The 20,765-nt window shown below is 40.3% G+C and overlaps 2 protein-coding genes across 3 annotated transcripts in view; one reads left to right on the top strand and one right to left on the bottom strand.

Annotated features, from left to right (window-relative positions):
• PCNX4 (pecanex 4) overlaps positions 1 to 20,765 on the bottom strand; it is a 66,042-nt gene that overhangs the window by 2,011 nt on the left and 43,266 nt on the right. The window contains exon 11 of one of the 2 annotated variants that reach the window (XM_077909494.1): positions 18,330 to 20,488. The exons of the other annotated variant lie outside the window; for it this stretch is intronic. Coding sequence (XP_077765620.1) covers positions 20,468 to 20,488 — 21 coding nt within the window. The 3' untranslated portion in view covers positions 18,330 to 20,467. Of the gene's footprint in view, positions 1 to 18,329; positions 20,489 to 20,765 lie in introns of those variants that run through there. 2 annotated transcript variants of the gene reach the window in all.
• DHRS7 (dehydrogenase/reductase 7) lies at positions 1,443 to 19,305 on the top strand. The gene is made up of 7 exons (XM_077909499.1): positions 1,443 to 1,648; positions 7,723 to 7,875; positions 10,907 to 11,013; positions 11,440 to 11,679; positions 13,998 to 14,120; positions 15,380 to 15,595; positions 19,083 to 19,305. Exons 1-7 carry the CDS (start codon positions 1,516 to 1,518, stop codon positions 19,128 to 19,130), a joined length of 1,020 nt encoding a protein of 339 aa, XP_077765625.1. The 5' UTR covers positions 1,443 to 1,515; the 3' UTR covers positions 19,131 to 19,305.

The following is a 20,765-nucleotide window of genomic DNA, read 5'->3' as shown; positions in this document are numbered from 1 at the left end:
GTTTTATTAAAGTTTGTGTATTAGTCACAGTTTTCCATAAAAACAGCTCTGTTCCCCTTTCACCCTCCCCAGAGCTGGAGTTTGTGATGGAGAATCCAGAGACACATCCATTGAATGGTCTGGCTTGGGACACTAAATCTAATTCAATCCTTAATTTTACAGAAGGGGACCCAGGCTCAGAGGAAACTCTTGAAATTTTTTCACAGGAGTGAGATTCAGTGTGGTATTTTTAAGCACCATAGTTTAAAAGTCATTTATCATAAGACAAAACCAATATTGCAAAGGTAAACTAAAGAGGGCAGCTCTTGAGCAATATTATATCAAGTTGTAATTGAGGTAAACAATCGATCAAAATCTAAGTTTAGCTAGTGTACATATTCCTTGGAGAATGAGATCCCTATCAGTACAGGATCTGATACATCACAATTTAAACACTCTTACCGCTTTCACAAGCAAGGGCAATTCTATACGACCAGAATATAGCAGTTTATAAACAAAGTCCCTGTCTTTCAGGTTGGACTCTAAGAAGCGATAATTATAGTGGAGAAAATAAATAATAATTAATAATGACAATTCTCATAGTTATCAAAGAATGAATATAATCATTGCGTACGAACTACTGTGCCCTTCACTGGCATTTTATTTAAACTTCCCTATTCTTTGTAGCTACCTAAAGATAAATGTACTTAGGTTGCTGAGGGTGGAACCTGCTTGGGTCAAGGTCCCCAATCCTGCTAGTCCTCGTGGACGATCTTGACTGAAACTGCACTTTCTCGTCCAGCAAGGAGGCAACTCTCTTTGCAATTGCTTCCCAAATGTAAACCGACAGGGTGCCAACTCAGACTCGCGGTTATTTGGGTGGGGGCAGGGTGGAAGACAGTTTGATAGTTTGTTCGGTTCGTTTAGTTAAAAATGGAAAGATGGGATCCCTGGATGGTCTAGTGGTTTAGCGCCGCCTTAGGCCGAGGGCGTGATCCTGGGGACCCGGGATCGAGTCCCGCATGGGGCTCCCTGCATGGAGCCTGCTCCTCCCTCTGCCTGTGTCTCTGCCTCTCTCTCTGTGTGTCTCTCATGAATGAATAAATAAAATCTTAAAAAAAAAATAGAAAGATGAGGATGGAGGAAGTGGCGATCTTAAGTTGGAACATCTGTGCTCTTCCTTTTGACACAACCCCAACCTTGAAACTACAGGCCGTCAAAGCAACTGTTAGAGGATCGTTCTTATCTCACAGCCTTGTGGCCGGTGTCCTGGCAGCAGGTGGCGCGCAGCCTCAGAGCCGTCCACGCCTCGGGTCCCTCCTGCCGCCCTAGGCCAGGCGCGGACGCGGGGTTCGGCGGCGCGGGCCTCGCCCACACTCCCCGCCCAGCCCGGGCCGCCCCTCCTCCTGCCACTCTCTGGGCGGGGCCCGGGGGGCGCGGCTCTCGGCCCGGGGAGGCGGCCGCGCCGACTGCCGCGAGCTGCGGCGGCCCCGAGGCGGCCAGTCCTCCCCGGCGAGCCGGGCGCGCGCGGCCGCGATGAGCTGGGAGCTGCTGCTCTGGCTGCTGGCGCTGGGCGCGCTGCTCGCGCTCCTGGTGCAGCTGCTGCGCTTCGTCCGCGCCGATGGCGACCTGACCCTGCTGTGGGCCGAGTGGCAGGGGCGACGCCCAGGTGAGGCCCGGCCGCGCCTCGGGAGCGGGAGGCCGGGCTCCGTGCGGCCGCCCCCGCGCGCCCCGCAGCCCTGGGGGCCGTGCAGCCTGCAGCCTGGGGCGGCCGGGGGTGGGGGTGGGGAGGACGGAGCCGGGCCGAGGTGGCTGGCGGTCGTGCCCCGTGGTCTCCCGTCGGGGTCGGCGAGGGCTCGCCCGCTGGCCCAAGGAAGGGGGCGCTGCGCTGGGCGGGGCGCCCTCGGGACTGGCGGCTCCCCCCTCCCCGCCGGCGGCCCCCCTTGGAGAAACAGCGCCCGGCCCCGGAGTTTGCGGGCAAGCCTTCTTTCGAGAACCCGAGCCCGGTTTTTCTACTTCCTGAACTTGCTCCTTCTCCCTGAATTGTGAAATAAAATGAGATAATCCGGAGTGACTCCCCTAACTAGCCAAAGGCTAGAAGGATCACCCCAGTTGGAACTGGATTTTGCGTGCAGTGAGGTCATTACTGGCCTGCTGAGGGGCGTTCAGCCCATCCCACTGTCACCTGTACCCTGGTGAAAATTTGGTGTCGTTCACTAAACACATTCTCTGTGCGACAGCGATGTGCTCCGCCCTTCGCACACCTGACCTCTGGCCTTTACAGACTCTTACAAAGTAGGCATCATTAATCTTACTTTCCACACAGGGAAACCAGGCTTTGGATCCCTAAGGACTAGGGGCAGTGGGGTTTCCCTGGACTTCGTTTCCTGGACCCGAAAAGCATGTGAGGAACTTTACTGGGAAGCGATAGCAGTTCAGAAGATGGACTCTGCTTTCAAAAAGGCCCTGGGAGGGAAGGGAAGAGATAGGGCTCCTCAGGGTGTCAAACCTGGTTCTTGAGAATCAGATAAAATCTTAGATGGTACCGTGTTTTAGCCCAACCCTACTGGACAAAATTTTATTCCTTAATGTTTCATTTCTCTCGTTGCATTTTCTTGGGAACGACCTCTGGAGTGCTGCCATTATTGGGTTCATGGGAAATGCACCTATGCGAGGTCAAGGCTACAAAGCGATGGCAAATAGATGGTTGTGATTGTCAGGCCTTCTCTTGATGGGTCTTTCTCTTGTCTGATGGCTGCCTTGTGGCTGCTTTGTGGATATTTACATTTGACCCCCAGCGCTTTTGTGTTAACTTGGACTTTGAGATTACCTAAAAATAGCTTTTTTAAAAGAATTTAATTCTGCAAAAGTCATTGGATCCATCAGTTATGTCAAGTGGTGAAGAGGAAGAATGTTGACGATGTCCGAATGAATATCTAACAACTAGTTATATTAAGGTTTTCACCTATTAAGCAAAAATTAAAAGTTGACTAAAACTAATTTTTAAGAAATTCATTAATCTGTTCAATGTTTTGCTGGAAAAATAATTTTGAAGGATTTTAAGATACATTTAATTACATTGCTATTATTATGAACTTATGTAATAGGCTAATTTGCATACTAATTTGATAGGTTATCATTTATCTAATTAGGTTATCATTTATCTAAGTAGATAAATGACATTAAAAGTTATTCTGCAAATACTATAATAAAATTACATGGTAATGGCTTTTAAATTTTAATTTAACTTTTAACTTAATTTTTAAATTTAGTCATTCTCAAACCTGCATTGACTGAAGAATAAGCTTTCTTGAACTTCTTTTTTATGTATAAAGCACAGATATATGTATGTACAGTACATAAATAGATATATAGTATATCTGGTGATAAAATTTCATGGGGGAGTTTTTTGGAAACAAAAATGCTTAGAAAGACTACTGAGGTTTGGGAGAGTGATAATAAAACAAAGTTAAAGGCACATGGAGGGGATCCCTGGGTGGCTCAGCAGTTTAGCCCCTGCCTTCGGCCTAGGGGGTGATCCTGGAGACCCAGGACCAAGTCTCGTATCAGGCTCCCTGCATAGAGCCCGCTTCTCCCTCTGCCTGTGTCTCTGCCTCTCTCTCTCTCTCTCTCTCTCTCTGTGTCTCTCATGAATGAATAAATAAAATCTTTAAAAAAATTGTTTAAAGGCACATGGTGATGCACTCAGGTTCCCATCAGGTTCTCAGAATAATTTAGACTGGAAAGATGGGCAGACTCTATTAAGGTACAAAATATATTTTTTTAAATAAATAAACAAATTCTCCTTGTCTTCTCCATAGGTTTATTGTTTTTGTCACCTTAAAAAAATAGATAATATATTCACATGCTACAAAATTTAATGACACAAAAATAATATGGTGAAAAGTTGCCCCCAGCCACCAAATATGCCTCTCTAGAGGCAACTAATATTTCCCACCTAGAGAAATTCTCCATCTTCCAAGCATATATATCACATGGTAAAATTTAAGGGTGACTAATTTTAGATCCTGCTCCTAGTTCCAGAAAGATCCCTGGCACTAGTCCAGAGCAGGGAATGTCACCAGCAGCAGTGCCAGAGGAAAACTTGGGTTTTAGTTGGCAATAGCCTCCCTCTGAGTGACCTGTGAAATGACTGCCAAGAAAGATTAGGCAAGCCTAGGAGGCTTGTCATGTCTGAAGCAACAAATGGCAGTGCACAACAGATGCCTTCTAAATAGCTGCTTGTATGTATCTGCCTCCGTGCTGGACCCTGGGACGCCCCAGTGACTGAGCCAGCCATTGTGGAGACCCCACGGTATCCTGGATCCTTTCTGGCCACTTCTCTTCAATAGGAATATTGACCAACTAGAGTTTGTGCAGAGGGATATGAGCCAAAGAGTGGGGAAACCTGAAGCCACGTCCTCTGAGGGAAGGTCGCAGACATTGGAAGTGTTTATTTAGCCTTCGAGAAGCAAGAGAAGAGAGAATTTAGGGAAGACACGTAAGCCATCTTCAAATTCGCCAAGGATTGTCTTGTGCAGTCAGGCCTGATGTGTTCTTAATGTTGGCACAAGGCAGAGCCGCTGCCAACTGCCGCAGGGCAGGAGAAGTTAAAGGTATATCACAGTATAAGAAAGAATCCTTGGGGATCCCTGGGTGGTCGGCGGTTTGGCGCCTGCCTTTGGCCCAGGGCATGATCCTGGGGCCTCGGGATCGAGTCCCACATCGGGCTCCCGGGGCTCCCGGCTTGGAGCCTGCTTCTCCCTCCTCCTGTGTCTCTGCCTCTCTCTCTCTCACTCTCTCTTTATGTCTATCATGAATAAATAAATAAATAAATCTTATAAAAAAAAAAAAGAAAGAAAGAATCCTTGACCCCTTGAAGGATGAGACTCCTCCAGAAAAGGAGGGGGTGCTTTGGAGATAACTAGCTTCCTCATCCTGTGAAGGAATTAAGTAGACATTAGTCAATAGCTTGAGGAGAAAATTCTCAAACTGGGTTGGGGTTGAACTCTCCTGAAGTTTTCTTTCCAACTCTGAGAATCTGCTTTCAGAGACTCTGTAGGGGAGCCATTATGTCTGCTAGATTCTATGGAAGTGGTAAACAAAAATTGATGCTAAATACAAGTTTTCTTCTTCAGGGTGGGAAGAAGGGGGCCAGAACTACAGGTGACCTAAGGTCTGCATGAGCCTGGGGGGTTTTCATCATTGGTTTTAAGTAATATTTGCTTAGTAGTGTAAACGTGAAGAAATTTTTATTAATTTTATGCTGGTTAATGAGTAGTTAACAATATTTACTCTGTAGTCTTGGGTATTACAGAATTTTGGAACAAGGAGTCTTCAGTGAGTGAATACATGATTATCTGAATATACATTCTGCTATTCCCGATGGAGTCCTCTGTTGTGCATTTCCATAAAAGCACGTTGTAGCCTAGACATAGGCTATTTGGGATGTTTCCAACTTTAGTTCAGATCTTTACATGAAACTTCTTTTCTGAAGGCAAGGTGTATTTTCTTGAATGGCTAAGAAACAGTTGGGCTTTAAAATATTGATCATATTAAAATGTGGACACCATGGGCTAGTGGTCAGAGTGTGGGCTTTGGAACTAGATGTACTTGGGCTTATATCCCAGCCCTGCTAGGGTTGTTGGGTGTTTACTCAACAGTTACCGGGTATCCCCGGTGGCGCAGCGGTTTAGCGTCGCCTGCAGCCCAGGGCTGATCCTGGAGACCCTGGATCGAGTCCCACGTCAGGCTCCCTGCATGGAGCCTACTTCTCCCTCTGCCTGTGTCTCTGCCTCTCTCTCTCTCTCTGTGTATCTATGAATAAATAAATAAAATCTTAAAAAAAATACTCAACAGTTACTGATGGAGTTCTTAATATATTCCAGGCTCTGTGCTAGGCCCTGAACAGTGAATAAGGCAGACAGGGTCCCAGCCTTAAGGGAGTATGCAGTCTAGTGGGGCAAATTCATGTCTATGATCCTCAGTTTCCTTTTTTACAAAATTAAGAGAATTCTTATTTCATAAGTTTCTTGTGAAGGTTTTAATAAGGTAATGTGTTTAAGCACATAGAAGTCATGGAAATATATTAAGCCATTATAGTTAGTAACCCCATTGCCCCTGGCTGAACACATGAGAATACATACGTTATTGCATGAATATTTTATGTTTTGCTGCTAAAAAGTCTATTTGTTAAACAGTTTAGCAATAATTAGTTGATATTTCATTAGGCACTGAATATGTATCAGACACTGCTCTGGAGACTTATTTTAACTCATTTTTTCTCAACAGTGCTATGAGGGAGGTTTTATTATTTATCCAGTGGAAAATTAAGGAACCAAGTTTTCTCATGGAGGCATTTCATTGTTCTGGGTGACAGAGCCAAAATTTGAACCCTGGCCATCTCCAGAGCTTATACTGTTAACCTGACAGTTAGGTTTTAGATTTGACTAAAAGAATAAACTGATTTCCCAATTTTAATTTTTATGATCTAAAATCAGAAGTCTGTGTGGTTAAGTGATGCCTTGTTTATTGTTTTTTGCAAAGATATTTGAGAAAGAAAGAGAGCATGAGCGGGGGATGGGGGCAGAGGCAGAGGGACAAACTCATTCCCCATTGAGAAGGGAGACGGATATGGGGCTTGATCCCAGGATGCTGAAATCATGCGAAGTCCAATGCTTAACCGACTAAGCCATCCAGATAGCTTGCTGTTTTTGATAACACATATTTTAATAAAGAAAGTACACAGGAGTGTTGTACCACAATGACTCTCTAGGAATTCAGATAGACAGTGGTTATCCTGTCCTACAATGCAAGTTAAGTTTTTCATTGGAGAAAAGGAGAATAAACCACCACTCATTGCTTGAGTGCTGTAACATTTTTTACAGTCTTTAACAAGAACATAATTGGGCAGGCAGAGAATAGCATTTCATTTCTCTATCGTGTGCATTTCATCTTGGGTGAGCAGTTATTTTCCAAGATGGAAGCTCAGGCATTTGGGGAGCACTTTTACAAAATGGCCTTCACTTGATAGGTATCAGATACGATTGGCAAATGGGGAAAGCAAAAATCCAGAATGATTCCACCGTGCTGTACGGTAGAACTTGGTATATTCAGAGTCATCATCGATACCTCCATTGCAAGAAATCAGAATAATAGAATTCAAAACTGTCATGGGACCTTTAGTGATCATCTTATCTGAATCCCTCATCATGGGTAATGAAAGTGAGAAGGTGAGTCCAGACAGACTTTTTGTCCACTTAGTCTTACCTTTCTTAGTTGAATATATAGATAAATAGACCCTTGGAGTCAGACCATCGAGTTTACAAGGCTCACCCTAAATAAAGTCTGGAAAATGCACCCAAGAGTGGAATATCCAAGGTAATGTGTTGATAACTGTTACTAGTCAGATTTGTATTCACGCTTTTTAAAAAAATTAGGTTAGGTGCTTTCTGAGGATATTTAATTAAAAACATTTTTAAGTCACTTTGTTGAAGTATGATTAGCATGTTAAAAAACTGTATATTTAATGTATACAACTCAGTTAGTTTGAGGTAAGTGTATACCTGTGAGATCATCACCAGAATCAAGACCAAAATATAGGATATTAAAAATTAAAAACTCCACACATTATGTGTTCATATTTAGTGGTAGTGTTTAAGACTATCTTTTTGGTAATCTTTTATTTATAGGTATAATCCATAACTTATTTTCTGCCTTTACTCCATACTTGTTTCTCACTAGAATGGGAGCTGACTGATATGGTGATATGGGTGACTGGAGCATCGAGTGGGATTGGTGAGGAGCTGGTTTACCAGCTGTCTAAACTAGGAGTCTCCCTTGTGCTGTCAGCCAGAAGAGTGCAGGAGCTGGAAAGGGTGAAGAGAAGGTGCCTTGGTGAGTAAATCTAAAATGGCAGCAATGCTTCCTAGAAATAAACCAGAATCCAAATTCAAATACAATTTTGAGAATTTTAGAGGAAAGAGTGGGATTTTCCTGGGCAATCCACTCTGGTTCCAAATGCTTCAAATGCTCAGATCCAAATCCTCTTCCTTTGGGCATCCTCTCATTAACTGCCCTGGCCTTTTTCTTCTCTTTTTCTGACACCTTTCTACTTTTCTTTGTTTTGTTTTTTAAGTTTTAGTTTTAATTCCATTTAGTTTACATACAATGTTGTATTAGTTTCGAGTGTACAATGTAGACATTCAACACTTCCAAACAACACCCAGTGCTCATCACAAGTGCCTTCCTTAATCCCCATCACCTATACCCCCCATCACCCAGCCACCTCCCCTCGGGCCACCATCAGTTTGTTCTCTGTACTTAAGAGTCCACTTCTTGGTTTGCTTCTCTCTCTCTCTCTTTTTTCCCTATACTTGTTTGTTTTGTTGTTCAGAGCTTGCTTTGGCAGCACATATACAAAATTGTTTTGTTTCTGAAATTCCACATATGAGTGAAACCATGTGGTATTTGTTTTTCTCTGAATGGCTTACATCACTTAGCATAATATTAACTCTATTCCATCCACATCGTTGCAGATTCTTCCCATTTCTTTAGTTGGGTTCTTTGTTTTTTGGGGGTTGTTTTTGTAAGTATCCAATATATATTTTGGATACTAGCTTTTTACTGGATATGTCATTTGGAAATATCTTCTCCCATTCCAGAGGTTGCCTTTTAGTTTTGTTGATTGTTTCCTTGGCTGTGCAGAAGATTTTTATTTTGGTGTAGTCCCAATAGCTTTTGTTTCCTTGCCTCTGGAGACATAGCTAGGAAAAAGTTGCTACAGCTAATGTCAAGGAAGTTACTGCCTGTGTTCTCTTCTAGGAATTTTTTTTTTTTTTTTTTTTTTAAGTAGGCTGCACACCCAGCCCGGAGCCCACCCAGCCTGGAGCCCACCTTGAGGCTTGACCTCAAGCGACCCTGAGAGCAAGACCTCAGCTGAGATCAGGAGTCAGCCACCCACGCACCCCTCCCTTCTAGGATTTTGATGATTTCCTGTCTCACATTTAGGTGTTTTATCCATTTTGAATTTATTTTTGGGTATGGTGTAAGAAAATGGTCCAGATTTCATTCTTTTGCATGTGGTGGTCTAGTTTTCCCAACACCATTGTTGAAGAGACTGCCTTTTTCCTATTGGATATTCTTTCCTGCTTTGTCAAAGATTAATTGACTGTATAATTGTGGGTTTATTTCTGGATTTTTTCTGTTCTGTTCCATTGATTCATGTGTGCCTTTCTACGTTTCTTTTGCACTGACTCTTGGTATTAGGGAGTGACCACCAATTCTCTCAAATGCTGGTGGGTTTTCAGTGACCACATATCTTACATTTTTTTGTCTTAAAGAACAGTTTGGTTCTTATGTATGGCATACATGTATGTAATCATAGAAGCTTAATTAGAAAGGATCCTTCGTTTTGATAAAATGTCAGATATTAAAGTCATATGGGATACTATAAGATTTTTATCAAAATGAAAGAACAAAAAATGAAAGAACAGGCATTAAATTAGGTCTTAAGATGCAGCTTGAGATAATATTCGTATTCACAGAATATAGAGCAACAATGTTCATTTTTATTTATTTTTTGGTTTGAGTTTGGTATAGTTATGTTCACTTGAAAGCAGTCTCAAGTAATAAAATAAAATGTCTCATGGGACATTTAGTACCTAAAATTAGATAATTTTGAATTTTCAAGCAGACCATTTTTTTTTTTTTGTCATCTCTCTACTTGTCATTCCTTTAGCATCTTTGTTTTAGTTTGCTGCTGCTGATGTTAACCACCCAAAAAAGAGAGTCAGTAGCGAAGGCCACAAGGCCTCTGAAGGCAACTGTCGTGAAAGAGGCCTCTTGAGACACGTTGCCTTAAGAGGCCTCTTGTGTTTTGCACTGGAACACTTCTTATGGTGGTTGTTCCTCCAGCTGTTGAGAGTTTGCAAGTCCTATACTGGCAGAAAAGCACCATGTCAGCATTTCTTGGCTGATTATTTTCCTTTTTTTCTGTCTGATCATTGGTGCAAACATTTCCATTTCTTTTAAAACAGGTCATGTTTCACAGTTTACACTTTGCCCATAAAACCTTTCTACCTCTTATGTTTTCCCTACTGGCTTATTTTCCTTATTGGCATTCTAGTTGTATTTTGAAGTTAGAGTCTTATTCTTCTGATGAACTGTAATAGAAAGGGCCAGTATAGGTCAACATGTTTCTTTTTTTTTAAAGAATTTTATTTATTTATTCATGAGAGACACAGAAAGAGAGGCAAAGACATAGGCAGAGGGAGAAGCAAGTTCCTCGCAGGGAACCCGATGCGGGACTCCATCCCTGGACCTGGGAACACGCCCTGAGCTGAAGGCAGATGCTCAACCACTGAGCTACGCAGGTGTACCTCAACATCTATCTTGATTGGGAATTTCAGCATTGTGTCCTGTTCCTTGTTTGCTTCCTGGAATCCTTTTCTCTGGAAGGAAGATTCTGTGTGTCATGTGACTGGGGAATTCTGAATGCCTTACGAGTATAAAACATAAATGGTTTTTATTTTTCAATTTGTATTAAAGAGCAGCTATACTCTGTGAACCTATCATAAGACAAATATACCTCTGTACTTGAAGAAATAGCTCTAAAAAATTTTTTTTAGCTTGTAGCATAATCTTGATTTCTTCTAGAGTCTGTTCCAGTGTTAGACTATATATATTCCAATTGAAGAGAGCCATTCTACTTCCTGTGTACCCAGCCAGCTTTTTGTCTGATAAGATGTTTCCTTATTACCACCAGTCCTCTTGGGCACTGAGAGAAATTCTTCTACAGGGCCACCCAAAAATGAGTTCGTTGCCAAGTCCAGTTGTAAGAGCGGGTATTAAACTGAATTCAAGTAGAAAGAAGCTTGATTGAACTGTCTCATGACTTCTACACTAATTTTTAAATGTTTTTATTTAGAGAATGGCATTTTAAAAGAAAAAGATATATTCGTTTTACCGCTTGACCTGACCGACAGAAGTTCCCATGAAGCCGCTACCAAAGCGGTACTCCAGGAGTTTGGTAAAGTAAGGAGCTATTTTGAATTGATAAGTCTTGCTTTGATATAGCAACAACAGAGATTCCTGTCTTTGTTCTATCATTGAAAGGGCTTGAGGTAAATGGGTCCACTAGTGAGATCAGTGCCCATGAGTCTCTTACACTCTAAGTCTTTGTCTTTATGCAATTAGTACTTTCCATACCTTAACAAGTGCTAATTCCTTGATATAGAACACAAGAAGGTAAAAATTCACTCTGCCTTTCATTTTTATGACATTTAGAAATTCCATAGATGAATTCTGGTTTTTATTTTATCTCTTTATTGCTGACTTCTGGAAATTCACCATTCCGTTGATTTTCTAAGTTAATGATACCACCAGCCATCCCTAAGAATTCCATCATTCCATTTACAGGTCATCCTCAAAATGCCCCATTTTCTGATTTTATTTAACTAGATCGACATTCTGGTCAACAATGGTGGACAATCCCAGCGTTCTTTGTGTGTGGACACCAACCTGGATGTGTTCAAGGAGCTAATGGAGCTTAACTACTTAGGGACGGTGTCCTTGACAATGTGTGTTCTGCCTCACATGATCGAGAGGAAGCAAGGAAAGATTGTTACTGTGAATAGCCTCCTGGGTATCATATCTGCACCCCTCTCTAGTGGATATTGTGCCAGCAAACATGCTCTTCGGGTAAGGCTGCTCAAACACAACTCTGATGGTACTGATCTAAATAGGCATATGGGAGATATGCCATCAATGCAAGAGGTCATTGGAATTGGGCAGTGATGTAGGGAGACAGCAAGAGAGACCCAAGGAGACCTTTGGTGAGGACATCCCCAGAAGATGCTAAAAGACTTAAATCTCACATGCCTCTTCTGAATTCAGCAAACATGTATTGAGTATCTGTCTACATTTCTGCCATGCCCTTGCACTGCCACAGATCCTGGGGATATAAAGATAAGAAACTGTCCCCACCCTCAAGAAATGTATAGTCTAGTCAACCTGTCACCCATATCCTCACGTCTACCACATTTTCATGGCAAATTTGGGATCTATCCCTCGTTTCTTCCGCACACACTTGAGGATGTACTTGTCCTTCCTGTTTCTGTGACTACACACACACACACACACACACACACACACACACACACACACACGAAATAGGAGCTCCCCATGGGATGATTAGCCCTAGGTTTTATATCCCTACTGGGACTGGGCTTGACTCTATTGACCAAGGCTTCACTGAAAGAAGAAAATCTAGTCAAAGCAGAGGCTAGGAGAAAATCTTGATTTGGGTTGCATAACTTACTAGATGTAAATATTGGAAGCAAATGCAGTTTTAGTGCTGGCTTAAGAGTGGATATGAAGAGGTATTAAATTGTAACATGGAACAAATTAGAGCCTAAAGCCAAGACACATAATTTATAATTAATGCTGTTGAGGGTCAATGTAAGTAGAATGTTTCACTGTTGGAATAATGAGATGCAACATCTGAATGGTCATCACACTTTCATGAAGATCTGAAACTTTGGTTCTTTAGGGTACCCTGTTTCTGCTGTGGAGAGCAAACAGTTGCAAACTGGTGAAGCAGGATGCTACCCTAATGATTTCCCCATATTTGGTAATGGGGTAGTAGTCACTTCCTGCAAAACAACTGGGCAAGTCTCAGGCAGGCAGATGAGGGAAGGCAGCCAACTTTCTCATTGACATGCACAGTGCTTTCAATAAAACACAACTGCATTGTCTGGCCTGGCTTCCAGGACTCACTGTTTTATTACTGGATTTGATCCTCTGATACAATGTAGCAGGTTGAGACTCTAGTTCCTTAAGCAGTAGCTGAACACTGGCACCAGGAGGCACTTTTTTGAAGAACAGTTTCCTACCCTGATTCCTGATAAGCTGTAGAGTCAATTTGTTTATCATTAGAAAGTTCACACCCTATACCAGTTGTGACTTCAAACAAGGAGATGTATTAGCATCTGAAGGATTTGTGTTCATGGTGTCCTGTCTCCTCTTTTGTTATAGAAAGGCAAAAAGTTAAGGGTAGGGGAATTCCTGAATTTACAAAGCCTTTTTTCCTGTCCATCTGGGTCAGGTGCTTTATAAGTCTGTCTGACAGTGTGAACCCTTACAGTCTGTTCGTTAGTGGTCAGCATTAAGAGCTGGTAACTGTTTAATGTTACCATAAATGAACACACTCTGGGTTAGCTGTTTAGGCTTTTCAATAGTTAACTCAGCTTATACAAATGTAGTCTTTGAACATTTCCTAATTTAGGAAAAAGAGACGAGGGGAAGTAGATGTTTACTCCCTAGTTGGTCTTGAAATGGCCAGTATCTTTAAGTCTAGAGGGTCTGGCTTGTTTTTACAAAAGCCATCAAGTTAAGCAGTCATATTACATTTTTAACCAGCCATGTACTCTCTTGCTAACCCTAAAAATTTTGCTGAAATGAATTGTCCATTAAAATAGTAATAGAAATAGAAAAAGTTAAATCCTTCCTAATAGTTTCTGTTAAGTATTACTAACCCCTCTCGCTCCCTCTGGTGCCAACATTGGCACTGTAGACCACTTTGAGGGATAAAAGAAGCCCAACCTCAGTGATTCTTAAAGGAGAACATGCACCTTTGGAATGGGGAGCTGGGGACTGGTGTGAAGAAGGTGTGTCTGAAAAATCTCCAGGGTTAGTTTTTCACTTGTCTAGCACCTACCATAAAAAAAATCACTGATGTTATGAGCCACCACTGTCAAAGGGGTGAACTATTCATACCAGAAGATGATGACACCTAAGGATGCCTGTTCTAGATTCCTCCAGTATTACAGTTAAAAACGTTTAATGAGCTTGCCGAGTTATATTACTTTGTCCTTTACTTGGCATTTCAAAACATATTTTGATAATGGGCCACTATTGTCCCTCATAAAAAGTTGAAGAAAAGTAATTCCATGCTAATAGCAAACATGAGATATGTATATTTAATTTTATTTGTTGCCCCTTTTTTTTTGGCCTCTTAGGGTTTTTTTAATTGCCTCCGGGTTGAACTTGCTGAGTACCCAGGTATAGTAATTTCTAACATCTGCCCAGGACCTGTGCAATCAAATATTGTGAAGAACTCCCTAACTGAAGAAGTAACAAAGGTAAAAATGTCTAGCTGGAGAATAATTTGGATGCTTTATTAGTTATCTATTTGTATTGTACCACTCTGTCTCAGGGCTTAGAATTTTTTCTAACATGTTAGACTAACATGTTATCACATTATGAATTGTTTACAAAACTTAACTCATGGCATTAGGAACACTGTTAAGGTTAGCTGATGGTGCTTTGGCATTCAGTTTTAATAAAGGCTAAAGAAATTGATAAGATACTGCTTAGAAGTAATCCACTATTATGTGGGCTGTCAGTATTTTTAAAACCCAGTTTCTATCAATTCACAAGTTATAGCAACATTGAAAGGTTCTATGTGGCTGAATTTTAGTACATCAAATCTTACTGGAATTTCAAAGAGGGGCTAAAAGTGAAAAAGCCTTGGTGAATTGTGATAATTTTAGGTTAGCTTCACCTGTACCAACCAACCACAAGCCTGTGTTTCCCTTGGCTCATGGATTACGCATAGTGAGTTCCCCAGTAGATGACAAATGTCTTCTGAAGAATCCAGTATCACTCAATAATACAAAATCCCACTAAAGATCATGAAATTTTCTTTCTTCTTCATAAAGATCACTTTCTACTGAGATGTAGATCGATTTATGATTCTATGTAAAAGTTTACAAATTTATATTTTCACATTTTCTGTGAGGCTCTAAGGTAAAATAGAATGAGCATGCTATTCTAGGAATCAAGTGACTTGGAATGTAGACCTGGTTACTGCTAATGATCTGTGTGAGCATAGAAGAGTCACTAACTTCCTGGCCTCAGTTTATGTATTCGTAGAGTGGTGGTGGGTTAACTAGATGAGCAGTACCAGATTTGTTCACTACCAGAAACTGCTTTTATCTTCTTCCTCCATTTTTATCCCTATGAACTCCACGTTTTATAGAATTTCACTTGCTAAATATATTAATAATTTGTTTAAAAACTTTCATTGCCAAAATGACATATAATTATCAGTAAATACATTAAAGGCGATCTAAGTAAAAGCAAAGAACCTTCATCTTTTATTTAGCCTGTACAATCTTATCTGGTAAGTGTATGATTTCTCTTAGCTTTTTGAAATTTTACAAATAGCTTATAGACAGACACTCATTAGTACCTGTGGGGCTACGAAGGGGAATGAGGTCCCAATGAAAAAGTCACTAAATGACCTATGCATCCTTTCTAGCTTAAAAGTTCTATGAAATATCTTGGTTAAAATACTCAGCATTCACTTTTTTTTTTTTTTTTTTTAACATTTTCTTAGTCTGTAGGCATTGATACAGTCCAGTCCCACAAGATGGCGACCAGTCGTTGTGTGCGGCTCATGTTAATCAGCATGGCCAATGATTTGAAAGAAGTTTGGATTGCGGATCACCCTTTTTTGTTGGTGGTATATTTGTGGCAATATATGCCAACCTGGGCTTGGTGGCTAACCAACATATTAGGGAAGAAAAGAATTGAGAACTTTAAGAATGGTTTGGTAAGACCAATTTATACAATTCTTAATCAGTCTTGTAGTAAAGTATGGCATTTTCTAGTGCTTGAAAACTTTTTAGTAACCCTCCACCATGATGTAAGAATTGTGTCCCCCATGCAGATCTGTTGGTTTACTATAAATTACTACTGGTCTTGGAGAAAGAAGTTTCTACAAGGTAAAAACAAATCATACATTGCCATTTTATCTTCAACACTTCCTGACTGATTGGTGTATGTGTCAGAATACTCTTTTGCTCCTGTTCTTCATCACAAGTTCCTACCTCATATCATCTCCTTGGGTTGCTACCTGGCATCCCCTCCCAATTTCTCCCCAGGACATGTACCTTAGCTCTGTACTTAATTCTCTCAAAGCACTCTTAACACTCATGCACTCTCTCTGTATAGTGCTGCTTCCTTTGGCCTCATTCTGGAAGCACTGTGTACCTATGAGATGTACCAAAATGTCCGTGTCTGAAAAAAATATAGTGATTATTCATTCTTTAGGCACTCATTCTTACAGAAAAGTGAGGAATGTTTTGAACTATTTCTCAGAAAATTGTGACCATCACAGGAGTTTAATGTATAAAGAGCACAGAAAATGTAATGGGTTAGGTTAAAAATTATGGATACAATTATGCAAAGAAAGCCCATTTCTGTGGATAGTTTTTATTGTTAAAGTATTTTTTCAATGACTACTAGAAATAAGGTAGCAGGGATCGATACATAAAGAGAATTATTCAGTGGGAGCATACCACATGTATCATTATATAACCTACCAATATTTAAACAATCCACAAATTGTTAGGCACTTAATTTGTTACCAGTTTTTGCAGGACAGTGAACATGAATCCATGAAAAAAGCAAAAACAAACTAAAATACTTAAAGAGACTTAAAGATTATAAAACTTCCATGATACACTAACAAGTCCAGAGCTTGAAAAAAATCATGAAGGGGGCTATCCATTTCTACCAAGGTGTAATGTGGGCCGTTTATAAGTGTTTTGGTAATGTTGGGATATAGAAATGTGGGATGGCTCCAAAGGTAGAGCTTCAGCAAAGATTTACATGTGAATTTTAAAGTCAGAGGACAGCTGATATAGTGATATTGTGCCCATTGATGGATAAGAGTTGAGAAAGAAAGGCCTCCATACTGGGGAGGTGACATAGCATCCTGGTTAAGAGCATGGAGCCTCCTACCAGGCTCCCTGCAATGAAATCCCAGCTCTATCCTATGACCTCATCCCTCAGTCTCAGGCAGGTTCTTTCCTGTAAGTCAATCTTCCTTCCCATCTACAAAATGATGCACTTAGTCATAGGATTGTCATGGGGATTAAGTGAGTTAGTTTATGGAAAGCACTTAAAACATATCTTGGAACATTATGTTAGGAACTAGCCCTTAATGCTTTTCTTTTGATGGTAGTAGGATATTTAGCTAATAGTAAAGATCACAGAGTTAAGCAATAGGGTGAAGAAAGAATACATTATAGAAGTGATTGTTTTTGAAGGAAGAGGGGACCAGGGCTAGAGTTTTGGTACTACAGTATCAATTGTGCTATTTGGAATGTCCACAGTAACATTATTTTGTTTGGTGTACAGATCATCTAACTGTAAAATGTAAATATTACTCAGTAAATCAAGCATTTGATTATGTCTAGTCTTTGCTAAAATGATGGCCTTTCTCTTCTTAACACCAACTTTAATATATTGCTTATTACATGGTCTTTTCTTTTTAAAAGATTTTATTTATTTAAGAGAGACAGCAGAAGCAGAGGGGCGGGGCAGAAGCAGAGGGAGAGGGAGAAGCAGTTTCTGCTGCTCAAGGAACCCAACATGGGGTGCGGCTCAATCCCAGGACCCCAGGATCATGACCTGAGCCGAAAGCAGGTGCTTAACTGACCAAGCCACCCAGGTGCCCCTGCTTATTGAATGGTCTTATTGCTAATCACTTTTTTAATGATTATAGACGAGGCATCCTTTCATGTCCCAAGAACATTTCTGAGATAAAATACCTCATTTTTTACACTCCATATGAACTTAAAAAAAAAATTGTTCCTTTTGTACTCAGTTTTCTCTTCCCTTTTTTCCCACCCATTATTTTGTATTGCATGTATATATGCAATAGATATATATATATATATCTCATTTGTTTATTAAAGAACTTTTTAAAATATTTTATCTATCTATGAGACACACACACACAGAGAGGCAGAGACACAGGCAGAAGGAGAAGCAGGCTCCATGCAGGGACCCCGAGGTGGGACTCGATCCCAGGACTCCAGGATCAAACCCTGGGCCAAAGGCAGGCGCTTAACTGCTGAGCCACCCAGGGATCCCTCATATATCTATCTCCTTTTTGAAAATTGCCTATAAGGCATCTATATTAAGGTAATGCCAATAAAGCTAAATGTACTTGTTGATAATACTTGAATTTCTGTTTAGAGTAGGAACATTATGTCTGGAACTTTGTTTTTATGAGTGTATATCATTTTTCAGGATCAAGAACAATAACTGCACTGAATTGTGTTATTTTTTTTATCTTAGTGCAAATTGTTAGAAGTGGTAAATGCATATCTTCCCAAATGAAATGTCATGTTTTAAGGATTATTGAGTTGCCTTGGTTTACTCTGTTAAGCAATGTACTAGAAATTCATAAATCATTTTAGAGTGGTCTGTCAGATACTTAATTCTAAATACCCTGACCAATTCTTTGTATTTATTTAGTTTTCTTTTTTTTTAAATTTTTATTTATTTATGATAGTCACAGAGAGAGAGAGAGAGAGAGAGAGAGAGAGGCAGAGACATAGGCAGAGGGAGAAGCAGGCTCCATGCACCGGGAGCCTGATGTGGGATTCGATCCCGGGTCTCCAGGATCGCGCCCTGGGCCAAAGGCAGGTGCCAAACCGCTGCGCCACCCAGGGATCCCTAGTTTTCTTTTTTAAAGATCAATTTTTTTTTTTGAGAGAGAGAATGCACATGCACAAGTGTGAGCAGTGGGGGAGGGGCAGAGGGAGAGGATCTCAAGCTGACTCCATGCTGAGTGTGGAGTCCCAATGCAGGGCTTGATCTCACGACCCCGATATCATGACTTGAGCTGAAATCAAGAGTTGGAGGCTTAACCATGTAAACTACCCAGACGCCCCAATTCTTTGTATTTATTATAGGTATGAAAGACATGTTGGTCCAGAATAATAATAAGATGTTGCAGCATTTAAGAAGTAGCATGAGCAGATGCCAATGATATTTATACCTGATAGAGGATGTAATAATACTAAGCCCTACAGAGATATTTTTCTGTAGATCTAGAATTCTGGCTATGACTTTTATTCTAATTTGAGCATTTGCCCAGGTTTTAAAAGGATTCTTAACAGTGAATCATAATGATATAGCTCCTAAAAACAGAAGGAACAGAAGGAAGGAACTAAAACAAAAAAAAACTAGTAAATATGAGGTAAATATGAGGAGTTGATTCATGTTCTGTCACTTTGTTATAGGATGCAGATATCTCTTACTTTAAAACCTGGAAGACAAAACATGATTGAAGGAGTGCTTGCATTTTTTTAGACCGCTGGAAATGAAAACTGCAATCTTCTTATACACTGAAAATTAACTTCGGATTTTATTTTTCAGTAGATAAAGCTTTTCTTTCAACATGTAATAATTAATAAATAAAAGCTTGCCACGAATCTTGCAATAAAGATATTAACACATGCTGCATTCTTGAATAAAATGGTTTTTCTTTCTTTGGTACTTGTTTCATTAGTTTCAGAGGTAGAGTTTAGTGACTCATCAGTTGCATACAACACCCAGTGCTATTTCAAATGCCCTACCCATCTCCCCTCCAGCAAAAAGCATTTTGAAATGCTCCAGCATATATATTTAAAATCTAGGTTAGTAGAAATGCTAACCAAAAAATTATAGCAACCCACTAGACATAAATGTATGGATTATTATATGAAACAGAGTGTGGGATAATGAGCAGATATAAAGATGTAGCTGAAGTGGACCTGCCTCTAAGGTACTTACACTCTCAGCTGACAGGTGCAAGTGACTATAATTTGAAGCAGTGGGTAGGGCTCATAGCACCCATTATTAGACATCTGTCCTATGGTGTTTGCTGTTGAGGTGCTTTGTATGAGATAATTCATTTATTCCTAACAGCCCACTAAGGTATGTGTGGTATTATCCACCTTTATAGAGGAAGAAAGAGATGCTCAAAGCAAGTAGGTATTACTTTCCCAAAGTCACAGAGCTAGTAAAAGGTAAAGCTAGGATTAAATTCAACTCAGGTAAACTCCATTGGCAACTCTTTAGTTATTATTTTACTTTTTTATTATGAGTTTTACTTTAATGTTTACCCCTTTACAGTAGAAAACATACATAAGTACAACAGAAAATCAGCAAATATTCCTTGACCACCTACCATCAAGAGGGATGTAGAGAAGAAAAATGTTTCTTTTTTATAAGCAGTTAATAGTTTAGCTATAGTCAATATACATAAAATAACTAGAATAGTTGGGTAAGTTCAAGGCCACTCGGATGGCTATCCTTAACAAAAGGGGGAAGTGACAGAGGTATACCATGGGGTACAGCAGCAATGGAATAAATGAACACATGGCAACATGCTTATATCCTAAGAGAGTGGCAATGAGTAGAGGACATAAATGATGAGCCATAACACAATTCTGTTTACATGCACTTAAATTTACGTGCATGGAAGGTAGTGCTCATTTTATAAGAAAACATACAATAAAAAGATATACATTAGATTTATTAAAATGGTAACTCAGAGTGAGGAAGGCAATGAATGAGGGTACAGTATGGGGATAAAATATAATATACAAGAGGGCTCTTGCACAACCAGTGATGAAAACGGGCATTATGATTGAATACACCACACCTGAGGTTAAAAAAAAAAATGAATTGTTGGAAAAATTCTATAATGCTACAAAATAACATTGTCACATGGCATGGTACTATAAGCACAAATAATTAAGAAAAGGGAGAGATTTGAATATAGAATAGTGCAAGGTGAACATGATAATCACTATGCTATGGAAACCCCTCCGGGGCAGTTAGAAGTGTGGAAATCCTTTGTGGAGAAGGTAATTTGCACTGAGCCTCGAAAGGGTGGAATTTAGACGAAGGTTTCAAGAGACTGTTATCCAGGTCAGTTC

Source organism: Canis aureus, chromosome 9 (genome assembly GCF_053574225.1).
Source record: "Canis aureus isolate CA01 chromosome 9, VMU_Caureus_v.1.0, whole genome shotgun sequence".
Taxonomy (NCBI): domain Eukaryota; kingdom Metazoa; phylum Chordata; class Mammalia; order Carnivora; family Canidae; genus Canis; species Canis aureus.
This window is presented reverse-complemented; position numbering and strand designations above follow the sequence as displayed.

Bases quoted from the DNA above. Each gene is read 5' to 3' on its own strand.
- DHRS7 (XM_077909499.1), top strand. From the start codon at position 1,516: ATGAGCTGGGAGCTGCTGCTCTGGCTGCTGGCGCTGGGCGCGCTGCTC. The intron at 7,876-10,906 runs GTGAGTAAATCT...GTTTTTATTTAG, and splicing joins GGTGAAGAGAAGGTGCCTTG to AGAATGGCATTTTAAAAGAA. The intron at 15,596-19,082 runs GTAAGACCAATT...ACTTTGTTATAG, and splicing joins AGAACTTTAAGAATGGTTTG to GATGCAGATATCTCTTACTT.